The 17,493-nt window shown below is 58.5% G+C and overlaps 2 protein-coding genes and 1 long non-coding RNA gene across 6 annotated transcripts; 2 read left to right on the top strand and 1 right to left on the bottom strand.

Moving 5' to 3' along the window:
- Positions 1–20: 20 nt before the first annotated feature.
- Positions 21–4,562, top strand: SH2D2A (SH2 domain containing 2A). The gene is made up of 8 exons (XM_051773129.1): positions 21–195; positions 1,950–2,092; positions 2,241–2,401; positions 2,530–2,619; positions 2,705–2,876; positions 3,087–3,275; positions 3,425–3,934; positions 4,443–4,562. The coding sequence occupies exons 1-8, from the start codon at positions 21–23 to the stop codon at positions 4,560–4,562; spliced, it is 1,560 nt and encodes a 519-aa protein (XP_051629089.1).
- Positions 4,563–6,770: 2,208 nt separating this feature from the next.
- Positions 6,771–14,738, bottom strand: PRCC (proline rich mitotic checkpoint control factor). 3 transcript variants are annotated; one of them, XM_051773271.1, is made up of 7 exons: positions 13,907–14,635; positions 11,772–11,819; positions 10,814–11,392; positions 9,339–9,434; positions 8,095–8,238; positions 7,714–7,779; positions 6,771–7,164 (listed from the first exon to the last, which is right to left on the bottom strand). In XM_051773271.1, the coding sequence occupies exons 1-7, from the start codon at positions 14,348–14,350 to the stop codon at positions 7,078–7,080; spliced, it is 1,464 nt and encodes a 487-aa protein (XP_051629231.1). In that variant the 5' UTR covers positions 14,351–14,635; the 3' UTR covers positions 6,771–7,077. The 3 variants fall into 3 exon arrangements, with proteins under 3 accessions (XP_051629231.1, XP_051629233.1, XP_051629232.1); XM_051773273.1 differs by lacking the exons at positions 6,771–7,164; positions 7,714–7,779 and having other exon boundaries at positions 9,179–9,434; positions 10,814–11,066; positions 11,147–11,392; positions 13,907–14,738; XM_051773272.1 differs by lacking the exons at positions 6,771–7,164; positions 7,714–7,779 and having other exon boundaries at positions 9,179–9,434; positions 13,907–14,736.
- Positions 10,344–12,932, top strand: LOC127463602 (uncharacterized). 2 transcript variants are annotated; one of them, XR_007900893.1, is made up of 3 exons: positions 10,344–10,742; positions 11,342–11,441; positions 12,134–12,932. It is a non-coding gene; the product is annotated as an uncharacterized LOC127463602 (long non-coding RNA). The 2 variants fall into 2 exon arrangements; XR_007900892.1 differs by having other exon boundaries at positions 10,344–10,746.
- Positions 14,739–17,493: the final 2,755 nt, after the last annotated feature.

Below are 17,493 nucleotides of genomic sequence, written 5' to 3'. Positions count from 1 at the left end.
CCCAGCCCTGTCCCGGTGCGATGGATGAGTTTGCCCCCGCCCTAATCCCTTTCCTAATCCCTGATCCCCGCAACCCCCTGGGACGCAGCCGGGTTGGCACCGCTGTCGCCGTGGGGCGGCTGGAGCCTGGCACCGCCCGGAGCGAGGGTGGCAGCTGGCACGGGGCAGAGCAGCAGCGCAGGCAGCTCGGCCGCTGTTTGCCGTGTCGATGCCCCCGGCACTTCCCAGGAATGTGCCTGGCTCTGGCAGCCGGAGCCTGAGGAAGGGGGATGGTGCTGGATTCCACCATGCCAGGACCGAATCTTGGCTCATGGCGTGACCCTGGGCACACCGAGCCCCGCTGCCCCCTCGCCCGGCGAGGTCCCAGGATGAGGACGGGAGGAACAGGAGCCCCTTGTAGGTGTGGATGTGCCGGAGGGAGGGTGGCCGGAGCCCCCTGCTCGCCACAGCCCAGCCTGTCCCTTGGGTGCCGGTGTCAGCTCGATGTCAGTCACCCCAGTGCCACCCTGCCACCTTCCCGTGACGTCTCCCCACCACGCAAAGGCTCTTTGCAGCTTCGGTTGCCGCTTCCTGCCCGTCGCGGGAGGGGAAGGCGCGAGCACAGGCAGGGCAGGGGCTCTGCCCACCCTGCCCGTCCCCTGCCCGTCCCCCTGCCCGCTCCACCGCCTCCAGCCACGGACACCCGGCCCACCGAGGCCGGACAGAGGTAGGAGCGTGGGCTGGGGGTCAGGGCCGGGGTTGGATTCGTACCGAGGCCGAGCAGCGAACCCCGAGCAGGGGGACACGGGCCGGGCCGGCGCCGGGACACTCCCCCCACCCCAGGGCACGATGGAGGACGGGCACGACAAAGGGGTGCAAAGGGAGGGAGCGGTGCCCCCTGCCCGCCCCAGCCCTACCAGCCAGATCTTAACCCCTCTGAAGGGGGAAGTCCAGCCCAGGAAGGTCTCTCAGGGCAAAGCCTTCAGCCCATTTCAAGTCTGATCTGAGCCGTTCCCACCTCAGGGGTGCAGGGTTTCGGAGGCACATCCCACCCCGAGGACCCCCCCGAGCTGCCCCACTGAGGCCAAGGTGCTGGGGGTGGGGGAGGAGGGATGAGCCCCCACCTCCGCGCTGGCCCCTCCCCGGGCTGGGGGACGCACAGCGAGCCAGGGACAGTGGCATTGTCCCCAGCTGCCCGGCCATGCCCAGGCACGACCTGACTCGAATTCGCCTCCCCAGTGTTCCTCGAGCTGAGTTGCTGCAGTTTGGGTGGGTTTGTTTCGCTCTGTCAGCGCCTTCCCCACCTTCCCCTGCCCGCGGGGGTGCAGGGCCGGGCTCGGTGCTGCCGCGGGTTAAAGGTGGAGCCGGGGTGCCTTTCCCGCGGCTGGGTGCCTCTGCTCTCAGACAAGCCTCTACCAGCTCCTCTGACTCAGCTTTGCCTCCCGGATCCAACCACCCCCAGCATCTTCCACTCCCTCAAGCATCTGCTGGGGATTCACGTTGCTTTGCCAGGTGTTGGTGGCTTGGGGTGGAGCTCAGGGTCCCTCGTGAGCTGCTCATCCTCTCCCTCCCCTTCCTGGCGCTGACCTAAAACCTTTGGGGACTTTGTGGGGACTGGAGGATTCACATACTTTCCACCCACCTCCTCCCCACCCAGCTCACCCATCCCCAGGGCTTTTCTCCTCTGGGGTCCTGGGGTCACTGTCCCTTCCTGCCATGTGGATCCACACTGGGGGTGTGGGCCCAGGGTGGTGTCCCTGGGGAGGAGGAAGATGATGAGCCTGAGGCTGAGGGGCTCAAGGTGACGGTGATGCTTACCCAGGTTGTTGGTGAGAGCAGCACCTGTGTGGGGGTGTCATGGAGCCCTCCCACCCCCCAGTGCCCTATGGGCAGTGAGGGGGCACAGGGCAGCTCAGGACCCCAAGAGAGACTTCACTGCCCTGAACCTTTCTCCCCGTTCCCTGGGACAGGGGACTCCATGGATGACGACCGTCCCCTCTTCACCACCTTCAAACCCAGGGAGGACAGCCCAGCCAAGCCAGGAGCCAGCACAACCCCCGTCCAGCCCCCGGGAGCAGAGCAGTCCCCGGGACACCACAACAGACATGGCAGGGTAGGACATGGGGACATGAGGGGTCCGTGCCCCCCTAGGCTGTCTCACCACTCCTGAGCTCACACACCTGCAGGGGCCGTGTCATGGTGGGCCTGCACGGAGCAGAACATCCTCACCCGAGCCCTGGCTGCTGTCCCCTTCCCTCCAGGTCCCACCAGGTTCCTTCTGGCCATCCCCACCAGGCTGGTCCCCACCAGAGCTGGTGGCCCTGCGTGCCCAGACGAGGCTGTGGTTTGAGCAGACACAAGCCTGGAGGTTGAGGCCCGAGGGGGAGCTCCCAGTTTGGTTCCATGGCTTCCTCAGTCGGAAGTAAGCGGGGGGGAGGCCGAGGCAGCAAATGGGGTGGCCCCTTCACCCCTGGGCTCCAAAACAGGGAGCTGGATCCCTGGATCCCACGGAGGGGGTGAGGGTGAGTGGCTCCCGGCTCCTTCCCACAGGGAGGCAGAGCAGCTGCTGCAGGATCGGCCCCTGGGCTGCTTCCTGGTCCGCTTCAGCGAGAGCACCGTCGGCTTCGTCCTCTCCTACAGGTGAGGGATCCCGCCCCCGTCCGAGGGGCCGACGTGCTGGATCCCGTCCCTCCCCTGGTGCCAATCCCGTCCCCTCTCCCTGCAGGGGCAGGGATCGCTGCCGGCACTTCGTGCTGGACCAGCTGCCGGACGGGCGGTACGTGATCCTGGGGGAGCCGAGCGCCCACGCCGAGCTGGCCGAGCTGCTGCAGCACCACACCACGGCCCCCATCGTGCCCTACCACGAGTTCCTCACGGCGCCCGTGCCCTGCACACGGGTGAGACCCCAGCCCTCGTGAGCCCCTGCGGCCCTGGAGTCATTCTGGCTGCCGCGGATGGGGTGATTTTCCCAAGCTGGTGAAAGAAGCCAAGGGAAGTCCAAGCATCATGAAAGCCACGGTTGGAACCGGAGCCACCCTGGCCACCGGGAGCAAGGAGCCAGCCCACGGGGAGCTCCAGACCAGCCGGCATCTCTGCTCTCCCTGCAGGAAGACGAGCCCCGAGGAGGGATGCCGAGCCCAGCTGGCAGCAGTGCTGCGCGTTCCCCGCCGAGCGAACCACCCGCAAAACTCCCGGAGTACAGCCCTGTGTCCCTGGAGCCCCCGGGAGCCAAGCCAGCAGCCCCGGTCCCCGCCCAGGCTGTGGAGCCCAGCGCCGAGGGGGGTTCCCCCAGGGAGGTAACAGGGCAGAGCAGGGGGGTGGAGACATTTTTCCAAAGGACAGCCCGGGCACAGCTCTCACCAGGTGGAGGGGCACAGCCAGGACGGGGGCCGCAGCCCCAGCCACCACAGACCCTCATCTCCAACCTGTCCCGTCTCTTGCCCAGGCTCGCAGTGCCCCTCCGTCGCTCCCAGCCAAGACCAGCTCCCGGGCCGTGGCTCAGGGGCCGCCCAGCCCCGCCGGCAGCGCGGCAGCTCCCGAAGGTGCCTACGCCCGGGTGCACAAAGAAGCTGCTCCCCCCGTGCCCCCCGAGGGCAAGTACCAGCAGCTCATGTGCTTCCACATCTACGCCGAGCCCCGCGAGGGCAGCGCCCCCAGCCCCCCGCCCTGCTGCGAGCCGGAGGAGCCCATCCCCTTCTACGCCATGGCCCGGGGCTGCAGCCCCCGCGCCGCCCCCGAGGAGAACATCTACTCCGAGGTGGCGCTGGCCCGGCAGGACCCTCCCGCTCCGCTGCCCAGGGAGCCCAAAGGCGCCTTCTCCACGCTGCCCCCCAAGCCCCGGCCCCACCGCCGGCTCTTCCGCAGCTTGTCCAGCCAGGATTACAAGAGGCGGCAGCTCCCGGCGGCTCCCACCGCAGACGGGGCAGAGAGAGGAGCCTCCAGCCCGGGCACAGAGGTGGGTCCCCCAGGGCAGGTCGCTGCTCCAGAGCTCAGTCCCAATAGGACATCAGAGTCACGTTGGGACTGAGGAGTCTCCAGGCCTCCTGGGGGAGTCAGGGTTTGCTCCACACCAGGAGCACAGGGAGAATCACAGAAACCTAGAAGTGGTTTGGGTTGGAAAGGACTGGAAAGCTCATCTCACTCCACCTCCTTGCCATGGGCAACCTTCCACTAGCCCAGGTTGCTCCAAGCCCCGTCCAACCTGGCCTTGGACACTTCCAGGGATGGGGCAGCCACAGCTTCTCTGGGCAACCTGTGCCAGGGCCTACCCACCCTCACAGGGAAGAATTTCTTCCCCATACCCCATCTAGCCCTGCCTGCTGTCAGGGTGAAGCCATTCCCCCTGTCCTGGCACTCCCGTCCCTTGTAACTCGAGCAAAGCCGAGGGCTGGGAGGGTGAAGGACCAACTTTGAGCCATCTCCTGGTTCTCCAATCCAACCTCTTCTCCCCGTGGCTCCTGCAGGGTGTGCTGAGCCCTGTGCTGGAGTTGGATGACCCCGTGTACGGCCGGAGCACACGCAGGGCCCAGCGGGGCCCAGCCACAGAGAACGTGTACGAGCAACTGCCTGGGGACCAGCCCTGAGCCACCGGCACATGGGACAAGACCTGGCTCCCAGGCAGGAGGAACCTCAGCCTCCATCCCCTGGAGGAAGACTCTGGCCCTGGGAGGAGACACCCAAGGCTGCTGTCGGCCCCAGCAGCCCTATGATGCTGATCTGCTCCGTGCAGAGCCCCACACTCTTCCCAAGCCCTGAGGAACAGGGGACTGGAGTTAACTTACCTGTGAACACATTCCTCATTCGTTAAATGAGGGTGGAAAAGGCCATTGCAGGAAAAACAGGGACAGGTTTGGTGCATCCAGTGTTAAACTGGCTGGAAGCTGGAGCGACACCGAACCTCCCCAGCCTGGAGCTCACACTCCAAGTCCTGCCTGCTTCCTCAGCCACAAAACTTGGGATAGCACCAAACCTGAGGACCAACCCTGGCTGGTGGGATGGTACAGAGCCAGGACTGCCCTGTGGGATACCTGGTGGAGCACAAATCCCAGCTGGAATGACACCAAGCCACAGCAATGCTGTCAGCAGCCCTGGTGTGCCCAGCTCGACGGGAGCAGGGGGCCGGGACAGCCAAAGCTCCTTTCCAGAGGGAAAAGGAGGACTGGGGCAGTCCTGTAGCTGTTTTATCTCTAGGGAAAAAAAAAAAATCACTGTCACTGCTCACAAACCTGAATTTTGTTGCTCTTAAAAGGCTAAAAGCAGAGCATGAGCCCTCAGAACTCCCCTTAGTGCTAAACCTGAGCCGTTACTGCAACGTGAAATGAGAGTTCCAGCCTCTCCCAGCTCCTTCCAGCACCCCCCAAACCCTGATAAAGGGCAGTTTGGGCACACACAGGCTGTGCCCCATGCAGCAAACACCCCGGGTGAGGGGCTGAGCCCCTTGCCATGGAAATGGGGCTGGTTGGCTTCGTTCAAAAGTTTATTCCTTTATCAAACCTCTTCTGGGAGGATTTCGCTGTACATACAAGATATGAATAAATTACTCAACAGTAACTTTATTCTGATCATTCAAATACTCAAAACGGGCTTTGCAAAGTACTAAACATCCAGGGAACTAAACTAGAAATGAGATTAGTTTAAAGTGTTCTAAGAAAAGACTTCAGTCATAGGGGGTTTCCTTGTTTTTAACAGACAACATGGGAGAAAAAACCCCTCTCGGGAGTTTTTACTGGAAAAACAAATATTGGCCATTTCAGCTGTGGTTACAAGTATAACCCAGAGTGGTGGGAATGTAAGTTAAATAACCAGACCCCTCAGCATCACACGGTTTGGTGAACAACAAAGTGATGCCACAGAGATCTGGATCCATGGATTAGGCCAGCAGGGCTGCACAGGATTTGGAGTTGCATCACCTTGATGGAATTCCTTAAATAAAAAAAAGGTTTAATTTTAAGAAGTTAGGGCTGGACATGGTCTCCTCTTCCCACCCAGGAGGATAAAGTCAGCACTTAATTGGAACAGAACTGATACAAACAAGCTGGGGAAAAAAAAATGTACAGTTGGCAGCTCTCCCCTGTGTGTGCCCAGAGGAAACACTGCCGAGCTCACTCCCAGCAGGACACTGGGACACTCAGTTTGATGAGTCTGGGAACAGCCTGGGGCACCACTGTAGGGGGAGGAGGAAAGAAGGGGGAAAAAGGAAGGACAATATACATACACACGTGGCTCAGGGTATCCCAAAGCCCTGAGTGTGCCAGGCAGGAGAGCCTCATCACCGTGTGCGTCCTGCACGCGGGGACACCTCTCTCAGACTGTCCTGCACTGGGGTGTCCCCTCAGCCTGGCTCAGGCTGTGGACACCAACTTAAAAACCAGGATATCAAAATCATCAGCAGGAGAGGAGAGCTGGAGTGGCTCAGACATGAGGAAGCAGCCATGAGGACGTCTCAAAGATAAGGACAAAATAAAAAATCCAAAGCCAGGCTTGCTCTTGGAACTCACCGTCTCTTAGAAAGAAAAACGACACCCTCAATGCACAGCGAGTCCAGGAGAGCAAAGTGGGAATGGGGAGTTTATTGAGCCTCTGCCGGAGGGTCTGGCTGCAGGAGGAGCAGCCCCTGCTCCCACGGGACAGGAGCTCCAGCCTCTGCTCCCACAGGACAGGAGCTCCAGCCTCTGCTCCCACGGGACAGGAGCTCCAGCCTCTGCTCCCACGGGACAGGAGCTCCAGCCTCTGCTCCCACGGGACAGGAGCTCCAGCCTCTGCTCCCACGGGACAGGAGCTCCAGCCTCTGCTCCCATGGGACAGGAGCTCCAGCCTCTGCTCCCACGGGACAGGAGCTCCAGCCTCGCTCCCGGCACATTCCCTGGGCACCTCGGGACCGTCCTCGTTGGTCAGAACCTTCCACGTTATCGTTTACAAGGAGGGAAGGGAAGGATTACAGGTGGAGTTTCATCAGGACTGGCTTGCAATGAACCTTCCTCCTGCCAGGCAAGGCAGCTCAGTGTCCTCCCTCCCGCCGAGCAGCCCCGTCCTGCGCGGGGCCCGGCTCATCTCCCGGGAGGTCACGCGGGATGCCAGCCAAAAAGTGGGACAGATGTGTCAGAATCCGTATTTGGCCTGAGTCTGCCGTCTGCTGAGCTTGTTTTCAGACCATGTGTTTTTCAGTTCCAGCTCTCTCTCCTTGGCCTGCAGACACGGAGAGGATGCTGTTACGCTCTGCGTTTCAGTGACTCAGCAGCATTCCGGCCTCCTCCGGCCCCGCTCGCATGGATTACAGAGCCCTTCAGCCAGAAGCCTCGTTACAGGAGTTCACACAATCATCCTGACAGAGGCCTGGATTAATTGGGCTGCACGGGCATTTCATTCATGCTGAAATGCAGCTTCTCTTGTGGGATGGGCTCAGCAGCTGCTCGACAACCCCGGGGTGGAATATGGACGGGATCCCAGAGCCTCGGGACACGCGTGGGGAGGGTGAAGCAAAGCTGAAAACTCAGGGCTGGGACCCCCTCAGGGCCAGGACCCACCTCTGGCCCCACTGGAGCCATGGCACATCTCACCCAGGGCTGAGACAGCCCCTGGTCTGGTCCCACTGTGGGTCACCCAGGGCACAGAGTATTCCCAGGGACATCCCCTGGTCCCCAGCTGCTGGAACAGCAGCTCCACCACTCTGGCCTTGTGCTGCCAAGCCTTGACATTCCACCTGGATTGGCTCCCACACCAGGGGAAGCCACTCACCTGATGGATCAGGTATGTGATCTGGTGTTTTCTCCTTTGCTGTCCCGTGGGCTGATCTCCTTTTTTCTGGAAAGCAAAAGGAGGTGAAGTGTTCAGCCTGGAGAGACACTGCTGGACAGCAGACCAAGGCCAGGGCCTGCACGCAGCCATCCCAGGCACCATTTGTTCCCTATTAAATGGCAGATTTCTTCATCTGAAGCAGTTCCTGGCTGGTCCTCACCACCCACACACCATGCTCTGAGCTCTCCTGATCTCTCATACGTCATTACCAGGGTCCCTTGTCCCCACCCTGGTGACTGCCCAGCATCCAACACAGCTCCAGCTGGGGCTGATTTGGGATCTGAGGTCCCAACCCCAGCCAACCCCTGCCCTCCACCCCACCTTGCTGAAGGACTTCATGGTCTTCTCCTCCGTCAGGGACTTGGTCAGCCACTGCTGGGCCCCGCTCAGCTGGTCATCACCTTTGATATCCACAAAGTTGATCTCCTCCCTCCCCCGATTCCGCTTGCCTTGCAGACGCTTGAACTGAAGGAAGAACAGAACAGCTGGAATTACACCCACCCATCACACCCTGACACGAGGCCGAGGGGCTGAGCCCCTGCTCCCTCCAGTGAGGGACAAGGCACAGCAACAGTTTTCCAGACAGGATTTTTATCTTTAGGAGATTTCTGCTTTGCTGTAGATCAGAGTATCTAAAGCTACTTAGCATGAAGGTTATCATCTCATTTTCCTATGCTGAAAACAGCCATTTATTCCTGTTTCCAGCCTTGCTCAGGAGACCTCTGGAGTCCTGAGTGTCTTGTTTTAAGAGCCAGGGAGGCACCTGGCCTGTACCAGCCATTCTGTGGCCACCTGGCCATGGGCAGTGACTGTCCCCATGCTGGGCACTGATGAGGCCCCACCTTGAGTCCTTGGGTCAGTTTTGGGCCCCTCATGACAAGAAAAATGTTGAAGGCCTGGACTGTGTCCAGAGAAGGAAATGGAGGTGGGGAAGGGTCTGGAGCACAGGAAGGGTCTGTGGAACTTCTGAGGAGTGACTGAGGGAGTTGAGAGGGCTCATCTTGGAGAAAAGGAGATTCAGGAGGGACCTTCTGGCTCTCTACAACTTCCTGACAGAAGGGTGGAGCCACATGGGGGTCGGGCTCTGCTCCCAGGGAACAAGGGACAGGACGAGAGAAAACGGCCTCAAGTTGTGCCAGGGGAGGTTCAGGTTGGGTACAGGGAAAATTCCTACACCCAAAGGGTTGTCCAGCCCTGGCACAGGAATGTCACCGTCCCTGGAGGAATCTAACAGCTGTGTGGATGTGGCACATCAGGACAGGGTTTACTGGTGGCCTTGGCAGTGCCGGGGGAACAGCTGGACTCCATGATCTTGGAAGGCTTTTCCAACCCCAACAATTCTGTTCTCATCAAGCCTGCAGACCTGGCTGGAGCAGGAGCTCAGCAGACTGTGGGAAGGACTCACATGTCCACACCACAGCTCGAAACCCCACGGAACAACCACCCGGCCCATCCCAGGGAAGCACAGGACGTGCTGCGGGGGCAGGACCGTGGCTGCCAAGTGGGTCCTGTGTTCTGGGAGAGCTCAAAGCCAAATTCCACAGCAGGACAGACAAAGTGCCAACCGCTTCGTCGTCGATGAAGGAGGAGTCGGTGCTCGTCTCCTGCGGCGGTGCCTGGGCTGGTTCCACCTCCGGGTAGTACCCGCTGCTGTAGTAATCCTGGCAGGGAAAGGGAGGCCAGTTTGTCACGAGAGTGAAGCAGGAGGGATCCTGCCCGTGGGCTGCTGCTTTTTCACCCCGAGGGATTTCCTCAGAGGTACAAACCAACAAATGCTTTGAGGGGCTTTTCACAACAGCCTGGAGTGACGGGACATTGGGGAATGGTTTCCTACTGCCAGAGGGCAGGGTTAGGTGGGAGATGGGAAGAAATTCTCCCCTGTGAGGGTGGTGACACCCTGGCACAGGTTGCCCAGAGAAGCTGTGGCTACCCCATCCCTGGAAGTGTCCAAGGCCAGGCTGGACAGGGTTTGGAGCAACCTGGGATAGAGGAAGGTGTCCCTGCCCATGGCAGGGGGTGGAACGAGATGGGCTTTAAGGTTCCTGTGGACCCAAACCAGTCTGTGATTTTATGAATTTCTAGAAACAATGTGGGCTCAAACACCAGCTCTGGTGGCCCCAACTCTGCACTCTCATACCAGGGGCATTTTCACAGGAATACAGCTGTCCAACATCTGTCCAGCAAAGAACATCTGCAGCTCTTGTGCCACAGGAACCCCCTTGTGTCCAGTGCTGTGGCTCCCTGCTCTGTGTTCTGGCCAGCTCACAAAAGATAGAATTTCCTGCTCCGTGTCCTGGTCAGTTCTCAAAGGTTGGATTCCCTACTCCATATCCCAGCCAGCTCACATGGGCTGGATTCCCTGCTCTGTGTCCTGGCCACGCACATGGGTTGGTTTCCCTGCTCCATGTCTCTTACTCCACCTCCCAGCTAGGCTGGATTCCCTGCTCTGTGTCCCAGGTAGTTCACATAGGTTGGATTGCTACTCTGTGTCTCACCCAGCTCACATGGGGTGGATTCCCTGTTCCATGTACTGGCCCAGGTCACAGGTTTGGATTCCCTGTTCCATGTACTGGCCAGGTCACAGAGGTTTGGATTCTCTGCTCCATGTACTGGCCAGGTCACAGAGTTTGGATTCCCTGTTCCATGTACTGGCCAGGTCACAGAGGTTGCATTCTCTGCTCCATGTACTGGCCAGGTCACAGAAGTTGCATACCCTGTTCCATGTACTGGCCAGGTCACAGAGGTTTGGATTCCCTGCTCCATGTACTGGCCAGGTCACAGAGGTTTGGATTCTCTGCTCCATGTACTGGCCAGGTCACAGAGGTTTGGATTCTCTGCTCCATGTACTGGCCAGGTCACAGAGGTTGCATTCCCTGCTCCATGTAGTGGCCAGGTCACAGAGGTTTGGATTCCCTGTTCCATGTCCCATGTACGTCTCATGGGCTGGACTCCCAGGAGCAGCTGCCCCAGTACGTAACTCAAGCCCCTCACCCAAGTTGTGCCCAGAGCCCCTCCCTTCACCTGCAGCCAGCACTCCCACCTGGTAGTAGCCGCCGGGCTCGCCGTAGGCAGGGGGGAACTGGCCGTAGGGGTGGCTGCCGTAGTCCTCGCCGGGTTTGGGGGCCCAGCTGTGCTGAGCCCCGCTCGAGCCCGCGCCCGTCTTGAACTCCAGAGGGGCGTTGGCGGCCACGTCCTGGAACTGGGGCTCCGGCTCTGTGCCGGGTGGCGGGTCCTCCGCGCCCACCGGGCCGGGGTACAGGTAGGGCTCGGCGGCCGCGGCGCTGGGCTCGCTCCTGTCGGACAAGGAGAAGTAGTTCTCCGGCTCCAGCTCCTCGTCGCTGTCCTCCTCCTCCTGCGTGATCTGCTTGGTTACCTGCAGCGCCGCGCTCTTGGCCGCGGCTTTGATGGCCGACGGGGACGGAGTGGTGGGCACGGCCGGCTTGGCCGCGGGTTTGGCTTTGGAGGAGGACGAGGTCGGGGCCTTGGCAGGCTTGGAGTCGGAGTTGTCTCCCGCCTTCCTGGAGAAGGCGTAGGGCAGGAGTAACCGGTTGGTCTCTTTCACTGTCAGGTTTTTGGGCTGAGGAAGCAGAGCGGACAAGCCCGAGCCCTCGCCGCGTCCCTGGGGAGATCCGGGCGGGACAAGTGGATCACAGGAATAAGAGAAAAGAGTGAGACTATTTACTTTCCCTGATTATCTGCTAATTATCCCCCCCAATTCTTACAACACTCCTGGGTTTCCCAACACTTGGCTGCACAAAAGGCCAGGGGTGCTTTGAAGGGAAACTGGCAAGCATCTGTCCAACTCCCAAACTGATGCCTCTTTCTCCAAGATTTAAATTGCCCAAAAAAGGGACTTTTTGGGTACAGGATTTCAGGAATATCCCCAAAGCCATGAGCTGATCAGAGTGGCTGATTCACATGAGTGGAAGGCCAAGGTTGGTCACAGTCAAGCGCTTTTTCCCATGACACTTGTTCAATTGAGTGCCCTCGGTATTTACCTGAAGAGTATTTTTCTTCTTTGCTGGTTCATCTTCCTCTGAATCTGACTGAGAGAGAAAACCAGAGCTCAGCAAAACCTGAGATACTAAACTAAAAAGGTACTATTAATAAATCCCAGGAAAATAAATCCAAGGGAAGAACTCCAGGGGCACAGCAGCAGGTCAGGGCTCTCCTTCAGAGGGACAGACAACGGAATTACTGAAGCACAAATCACACAAAGGGTGTAAAATTCACTGCAGGGACACAGGGAATTATTCCCAATAACATTGGAACTGTTAAATATCCAGTTAAAATTTGAGTGAAAAGCCTGGTTGGCATCAGAAAAGGCCCTCAATATCTTTATGCCTTCATAGCTTCACAGAGGACTTGGAAGAGGCAACAGGAATCAAGGGCTTGTACCAGTTTATCCCCAAATCATAAACCAGGGAAAGACAAAGGATGTGTATAAATAAAAGGAGTCAGGAGAGACCATAAACCCACGTGTTGGTTTGGGAGAGAGGAGACACTGCAGCCGCCCTGGAGCATCTCCATGGGATGAACTACAGGGATGGGAGGGATTTTAAGGAGAAAGAGGGATGTTAGTCACAGGCCCAGGGACTTCTAGGAATCCCAAGCTCCAGTTTTGTCCCTTCAATGTTCATTCACTCATTTGACATCAATGACCTGTGGGATTTGTGGTCAGAGCCCACACACCGGAGCATGGAGTACAGGAAGAACAAATCCCTGTTCATTCCAGCTGCCTGGAATCACACCACAGAGCTGCAAGGAGGTGAGTAAGCAAGAAGTGGGTATGAGGGACTGGTACATCCCTCATCCACCTGCCCCAAAGGCTGAACTCAGTGTCCCACTGTCCAGTGTCCCTCTGGCAGCCACGGCACAGGGAGCTCTGGCTCTGGAATTTGCCAGACTGGGATGGTTATTGGGAGCAGAGTGTGGTTCAGGGAAGGCTGGGGAGCCCCTGTCCTCCCCCCTCTCCCTGTGACCCCGCAGACTCTCCCAGCAAAGCAACAATGCTGATTTTATCTGGGCTCCCCCAAGGTTCTGCCAGACCACTATTAGTGGATGTTGTTTATAAATGCAAAGTCAAACCTCTTCCTCAAGGCACCTATCCCCGGGGAAATGACTCCAAGCTTCCAGTTCAGCTCCTCCTACAGCCACAGGTGCTCCTGTCACACCAGAACCAGCAACACCACCGTCACCTCTGTGTGAGGTTGGACGGGACTCTGGGCAACCTGGGCTGGTGGAAGGTGGCCCTGCCCGTGGCAGCCGGTGGGATGGGATGAGCTTTAAGGTCCCTTCCAACCTAAACCACTTCAGGATTCCATGTGCTGGTTTAGATTGGGATATTGGGAAGAAATTCTTGGCTGCCAGGGTGGGGAGGCCCTGACACAGGTTGCCCAGAGAAGCTGTGGCTGCCCCATCCCTGAAGTGTGCTCCCAGGTCGGATGAGGCTCTGGGCAACCTGGTCTAATGGAAGGTGTCCCTGCCCAGGGCAGAGGGTGGAACCGGATGAACTTTAAGGTCCCTTCCAACTCAAACCATTTCAGGCTTCTATGACAGTGCTGTCCCAGAGGGAATGAGAAGGGAGAGGATGGAACCTGATCAATGGGAACCCTGAGTCAAAAAACAGGTGGGCGGGGACCTGCCTTTCCCTGCTCTCATTGTCTGGATTCAGGAGCCCCGCAAGGCACAGGGCACCGTAAACACCAAAAAAGCACAAGCTGAGAAGGAAATGGTCATCTAAAAGTCTAGAAGTTGCCTGATACCTTTAGATAAATAACCAATAAATTGACAGGAAAATCTATCAACTGCACAGGAGGCAAAGAGAGACTTTTGGGGGCTACGAGGCCCTGCAGCTCCACACCATCAACTCGTTTACTCCAGAAGTAAAGAAGGGTGCAGATAATCTGGGTTTTGCTGCATTATGATTATAAATAAGGTTTCTATATCAGTTTAATTCTGCAAAGCGCTTTAGGATTAGGGCAGGCAGCCAGGACGACCTTCCCCGTGGATGCCACAACAATAGATCTCGGGTGTGTTACGGTGGGAGAGAGCGAGGGAAGAGACCCACGGCGGGGGAGGGAGGTTTGACCCCCGAAGGGCTCGAGCGGCGGGGGGGTCGCTCCGTACTCACATCTCCCTTCTGCAGCTCGGGCGCCGCGATCCGCACCGGCTCCGTCCTCTTCTTTGGCTTGGGGAGGCCCAAACCCGCGCCGGGGGCGGCCGGGCCGGGCGGGGAGGCGGCGGCCGCCGCGTTCCTGGGGGGCGGCAGGAGGAGGCCCCTCGGCCTGGGGGGCTCCGCGGCCCCGTCCCCGCTGTCGGCCGGCTCGGGGGGGCTCTCAGCCCCGGCCTGGCCCGGCGCGGCGCTGGCGAAGCCCCTCACGGCGGGCGGGGGGCCCATGAGGAACGGCGGGGGCACCGCGGGGGCTCTGGGCGGGGGCAGCGCGGCGAAAAGCCCCCCCCGGGCCGGGGGCTGCTCTTCTGCGGCCGGAGGGGAAGCGGGAGCTTCCTCCTCCTCGGCCGCCGGCTCTTCTGCATCGCTGTCCTCCTCGCTGCTGGCGTAGGCCACGAGGGACATGGCCCCGGGGAGGGCGGCCCTCGGCGGGCAGCAGCCGCTACGCGAGGCCGGGGATCCGCCCCTCCGCGCTAGGCCGCGCCGCCGCCGCGCCTTCAGCGCCCGCGGCGGGGAGGAAGGGACGGGCTGCGGGGAGGCTACGCCGCCATGGCGCCCTCTCTCCGTGCCGGCGGCGGAGCCGCGGAGCTCGGCGAGGCGGCGGCGGCGGCTCCGCGCTCCCCGGTAATGGCTGCCGGCAGCGCCCCGCTACTCGCGCCGCGCCGCCGCCGGACTACAACTCCCGGCGTGCTCCGCGCGCGGCGCCCAGCCCGCCTCCCGGGTGGCCCCGCCGCGAGGTTCCACGGGAAATGTAGTCCGCGGTGCCACGCGGCAGGACCCCCGGGCGGGACCGGGACCGGGACCGGGACCGGGACCGGAGTACGGGGATGCGGGAAGACCCCGGGGGACGAGACGCGACAGGGATGGGGACGGGGACGAGGATGAGGAGGCGGGAGGGCTCGGCCCGCCCCGCCCCGGCCAGGCCGCGCAGTTCATCGCCAAACTGCGGCTCCCGGTGTGTCCCCAGCGCCCGGTGCGGTGTCACCGGGGCAGACACCGAGGGGCTGAGAGGCTCTTCCTTCCTCCCATCCTTTCATCCCGGTGTAATTCTGGGGTAGGATCAGGCCTACAAAGCCCCGGTGGAGGCTGCTGGAGCGGGATGCGGGAGCGGGATGCGGGAGCCCCGGCCGGGATTCCCGAGCAGCCGGTTTATCCCTCCAGCGCCCCGCTGACTTTCGGTTTGACTCCTTTGACCTCCTTCTAGCTTGTTCTGGCCTTGATAAGCAGCGAGCTGGGCTCGAATTTGGGTCCCCAGCACGCAGGGAAGCGATTTGCAGAGGCGCTGCACAAATAATTAAAGCAAAATGGAGATAAACGAGGAGCGTATCCTGAACCCTCTGTCGTTTGGAATGGTGTGAAATCCAGCCAGTGCGCCCTGTGCCACCCCTCCTGCCCTGCTCCGGAGGGCTGAGGAGTGTTAAAAATACAGTATTAAAAATAGGCACGGAGGCCTCAGGGAGTGGGAGGGATGGGCATGGGAGGCTGCAGGGAGCTGGGACACAGGAGTTACGTTTTCCCCCACTCTTTACACGGCCAAGACCCATGAGGGCAAAGCACAGGGACACTGAGGAGGAAATGTGGGTTCCGTGACCACCAGAAGCAGTGAGACGTTGCCTTGGCTGTGACACGTGTGTGGCCACTTGCAGGGTGAACTCCTCGTCACAGGGGTCCGAACCCCAAAGTGTGTCATGGAGGGGTCCGAGCCTTTTCCCTTCACAGCTCTGCCCACCCACTCTCCAAATCCAATGGAAACTGAGACACAGATGGGGATTTTTGGGGGATTTTTATGGATCAGGCCCCCCGTTGCTGCCACTTCCGCAGCAAAACCTCCCTTGGGCTCATATAGAGTCATATTTGAGCTGGAAGTGACCTTAAAGACCGTCTGTTTCCAACACTCCTGCCATCCTAAGGATGAGTTGGGATCTCCCCAGTGGATTTTTTTCCCCCACTCCTTCCTAAGCCCCTAGATTTGTGAATTTTTAGGATTTAGGAAAGGGAAACAGGCAATTCCTCGAGAAGCACAGAGTGGTTCCACCACCCCGAGCTGTGATGTGAGGCCACCCTCGTCCTCTGCCAAGGAAAATCAACAAGGACCCTGTTGGGGAGAGGAGGGACCCAGTTTAAACAAGGTCCAGCTCCTGCTGCGCAGAAGGAGGGAGGAATCCTTGTTTCCCTCGGCATTTGTCCATTTTTCTCTTGAAGGTGGAGATTCCTCAGGCCTGGTCTCAGGATCCTGCTGTCAGCTGTGACCCCGAGGATTATTTATTTGTGTTACTTTTGCAGCTCGTTAGGAGAAATTAAGCCAAGGAAAGCACACAGGGATGGAAGGAAAGGAGCCCAGCCCTGGAACCCTGACTGCCAGGTCAGGGTGGAGGTTCTGGGCTTGGAAAGGGCTTAATCTGTGTTTAATTTAATCCCAGGTGCTTGTTGCAGGAGGGGCCTGGCCTGCAGCCCCTCACCCTGACAGGGACACCAGTGCCTGGGCTTGGTCTGACACTGGGACCAAGGTGACAATGTCACCCCATAACCCCATAACTGAGACTGGATGGGACCCCAAACCCCCAGCACCCAGAGATTTCCCTACACACTGAATTCCATGCGGCCTGAGCAATCCTGGGATCTCCAACACCACTGCAGAACAGGGGGTTTCTAAGGAAAAACACTTGGGGGCCCTGGGGGGGCACCAAATGCTCCTAATCCTTGATTTTCTCCTCTTTTTTTAAAGGTTGGCCACTGTTTTTGCAGTGTTTTATAAGAGTTTTGCACGGTTATACATGGGTTTAGACCAGTTTTGCACTGTTTTACGTGGTCTTACACCAGTTTTGCACCAGTTAAATGTGGGTTTACACCAGTTTTGTACTGTCTTACACCACTTTTGCACTATTTTGCATCAGTTTTACACCACTTTTCCACTGTTTTACGTGACTTTCCATTGTTTTACACCAGTTTTGCACTGTTTTACATGATTTTACACCTGCTTTGTACTGGTTTATGCTAGTTTTGCACTGTTTTACATGGTTTTGCACTGTTGCTTTGATGTTTTACACTGGGTTTGCACTGTCTTACACTGTTTTTGCACAGTTTTACACTGTTTCTGCAGATTTACATGGTTTCACACTGGTTTTGTGCTGGTTTACACCAGTTTTGTGTCATTTTGCACCGTTGTGCACCGATTTTGCACAGGTTTTACATGGGTTTACACCAGTTTTTTACAATTTTACACCATTTTTCCACTGTTTTAAGTAATTTTACACCAGGTTTGCCCTGGTTTTCCACTGTTTTACACCAGTTTTTCACTGTTTTATGATTTTACATCAGTTTTATATTAATTTACACCAGTTTTGCACTGTTCAACATGATTTTGCACTATTTTGCAGTATTTAACATTGATTTTGCATGGGTTTACACCCATTTTGCACTGTTTTACATAGATTTTGCAAGGGTTTACAGCAGTTTTTGCACGAGTTTCTACCAATTTTGCACTCTTTTCCATTGATTTTACACAGGTTTATACCAGTTTTGCACTGTTTTATACCAGTTTTACACCA

Source organism: Manacus candei, unplaced genomic scaffold, assembly GCF_025592945.1.
Source record: "Manacus candei isolate 608988 ecotype Guabito, Panama unplaced genomic scaffold, ASM2559294v1 h1tg000166l, whole genome shotgun sequence".
NCBI lineage: Eukaryota > Metazoa > Chordata > Aves > Passeriformes > Pipridae > Manacus > Manacus candei.
Note: the sequence above shows the minus strand (reverse complement) of the source record. Positions and strands in the feature narration are given on the sequence as shown.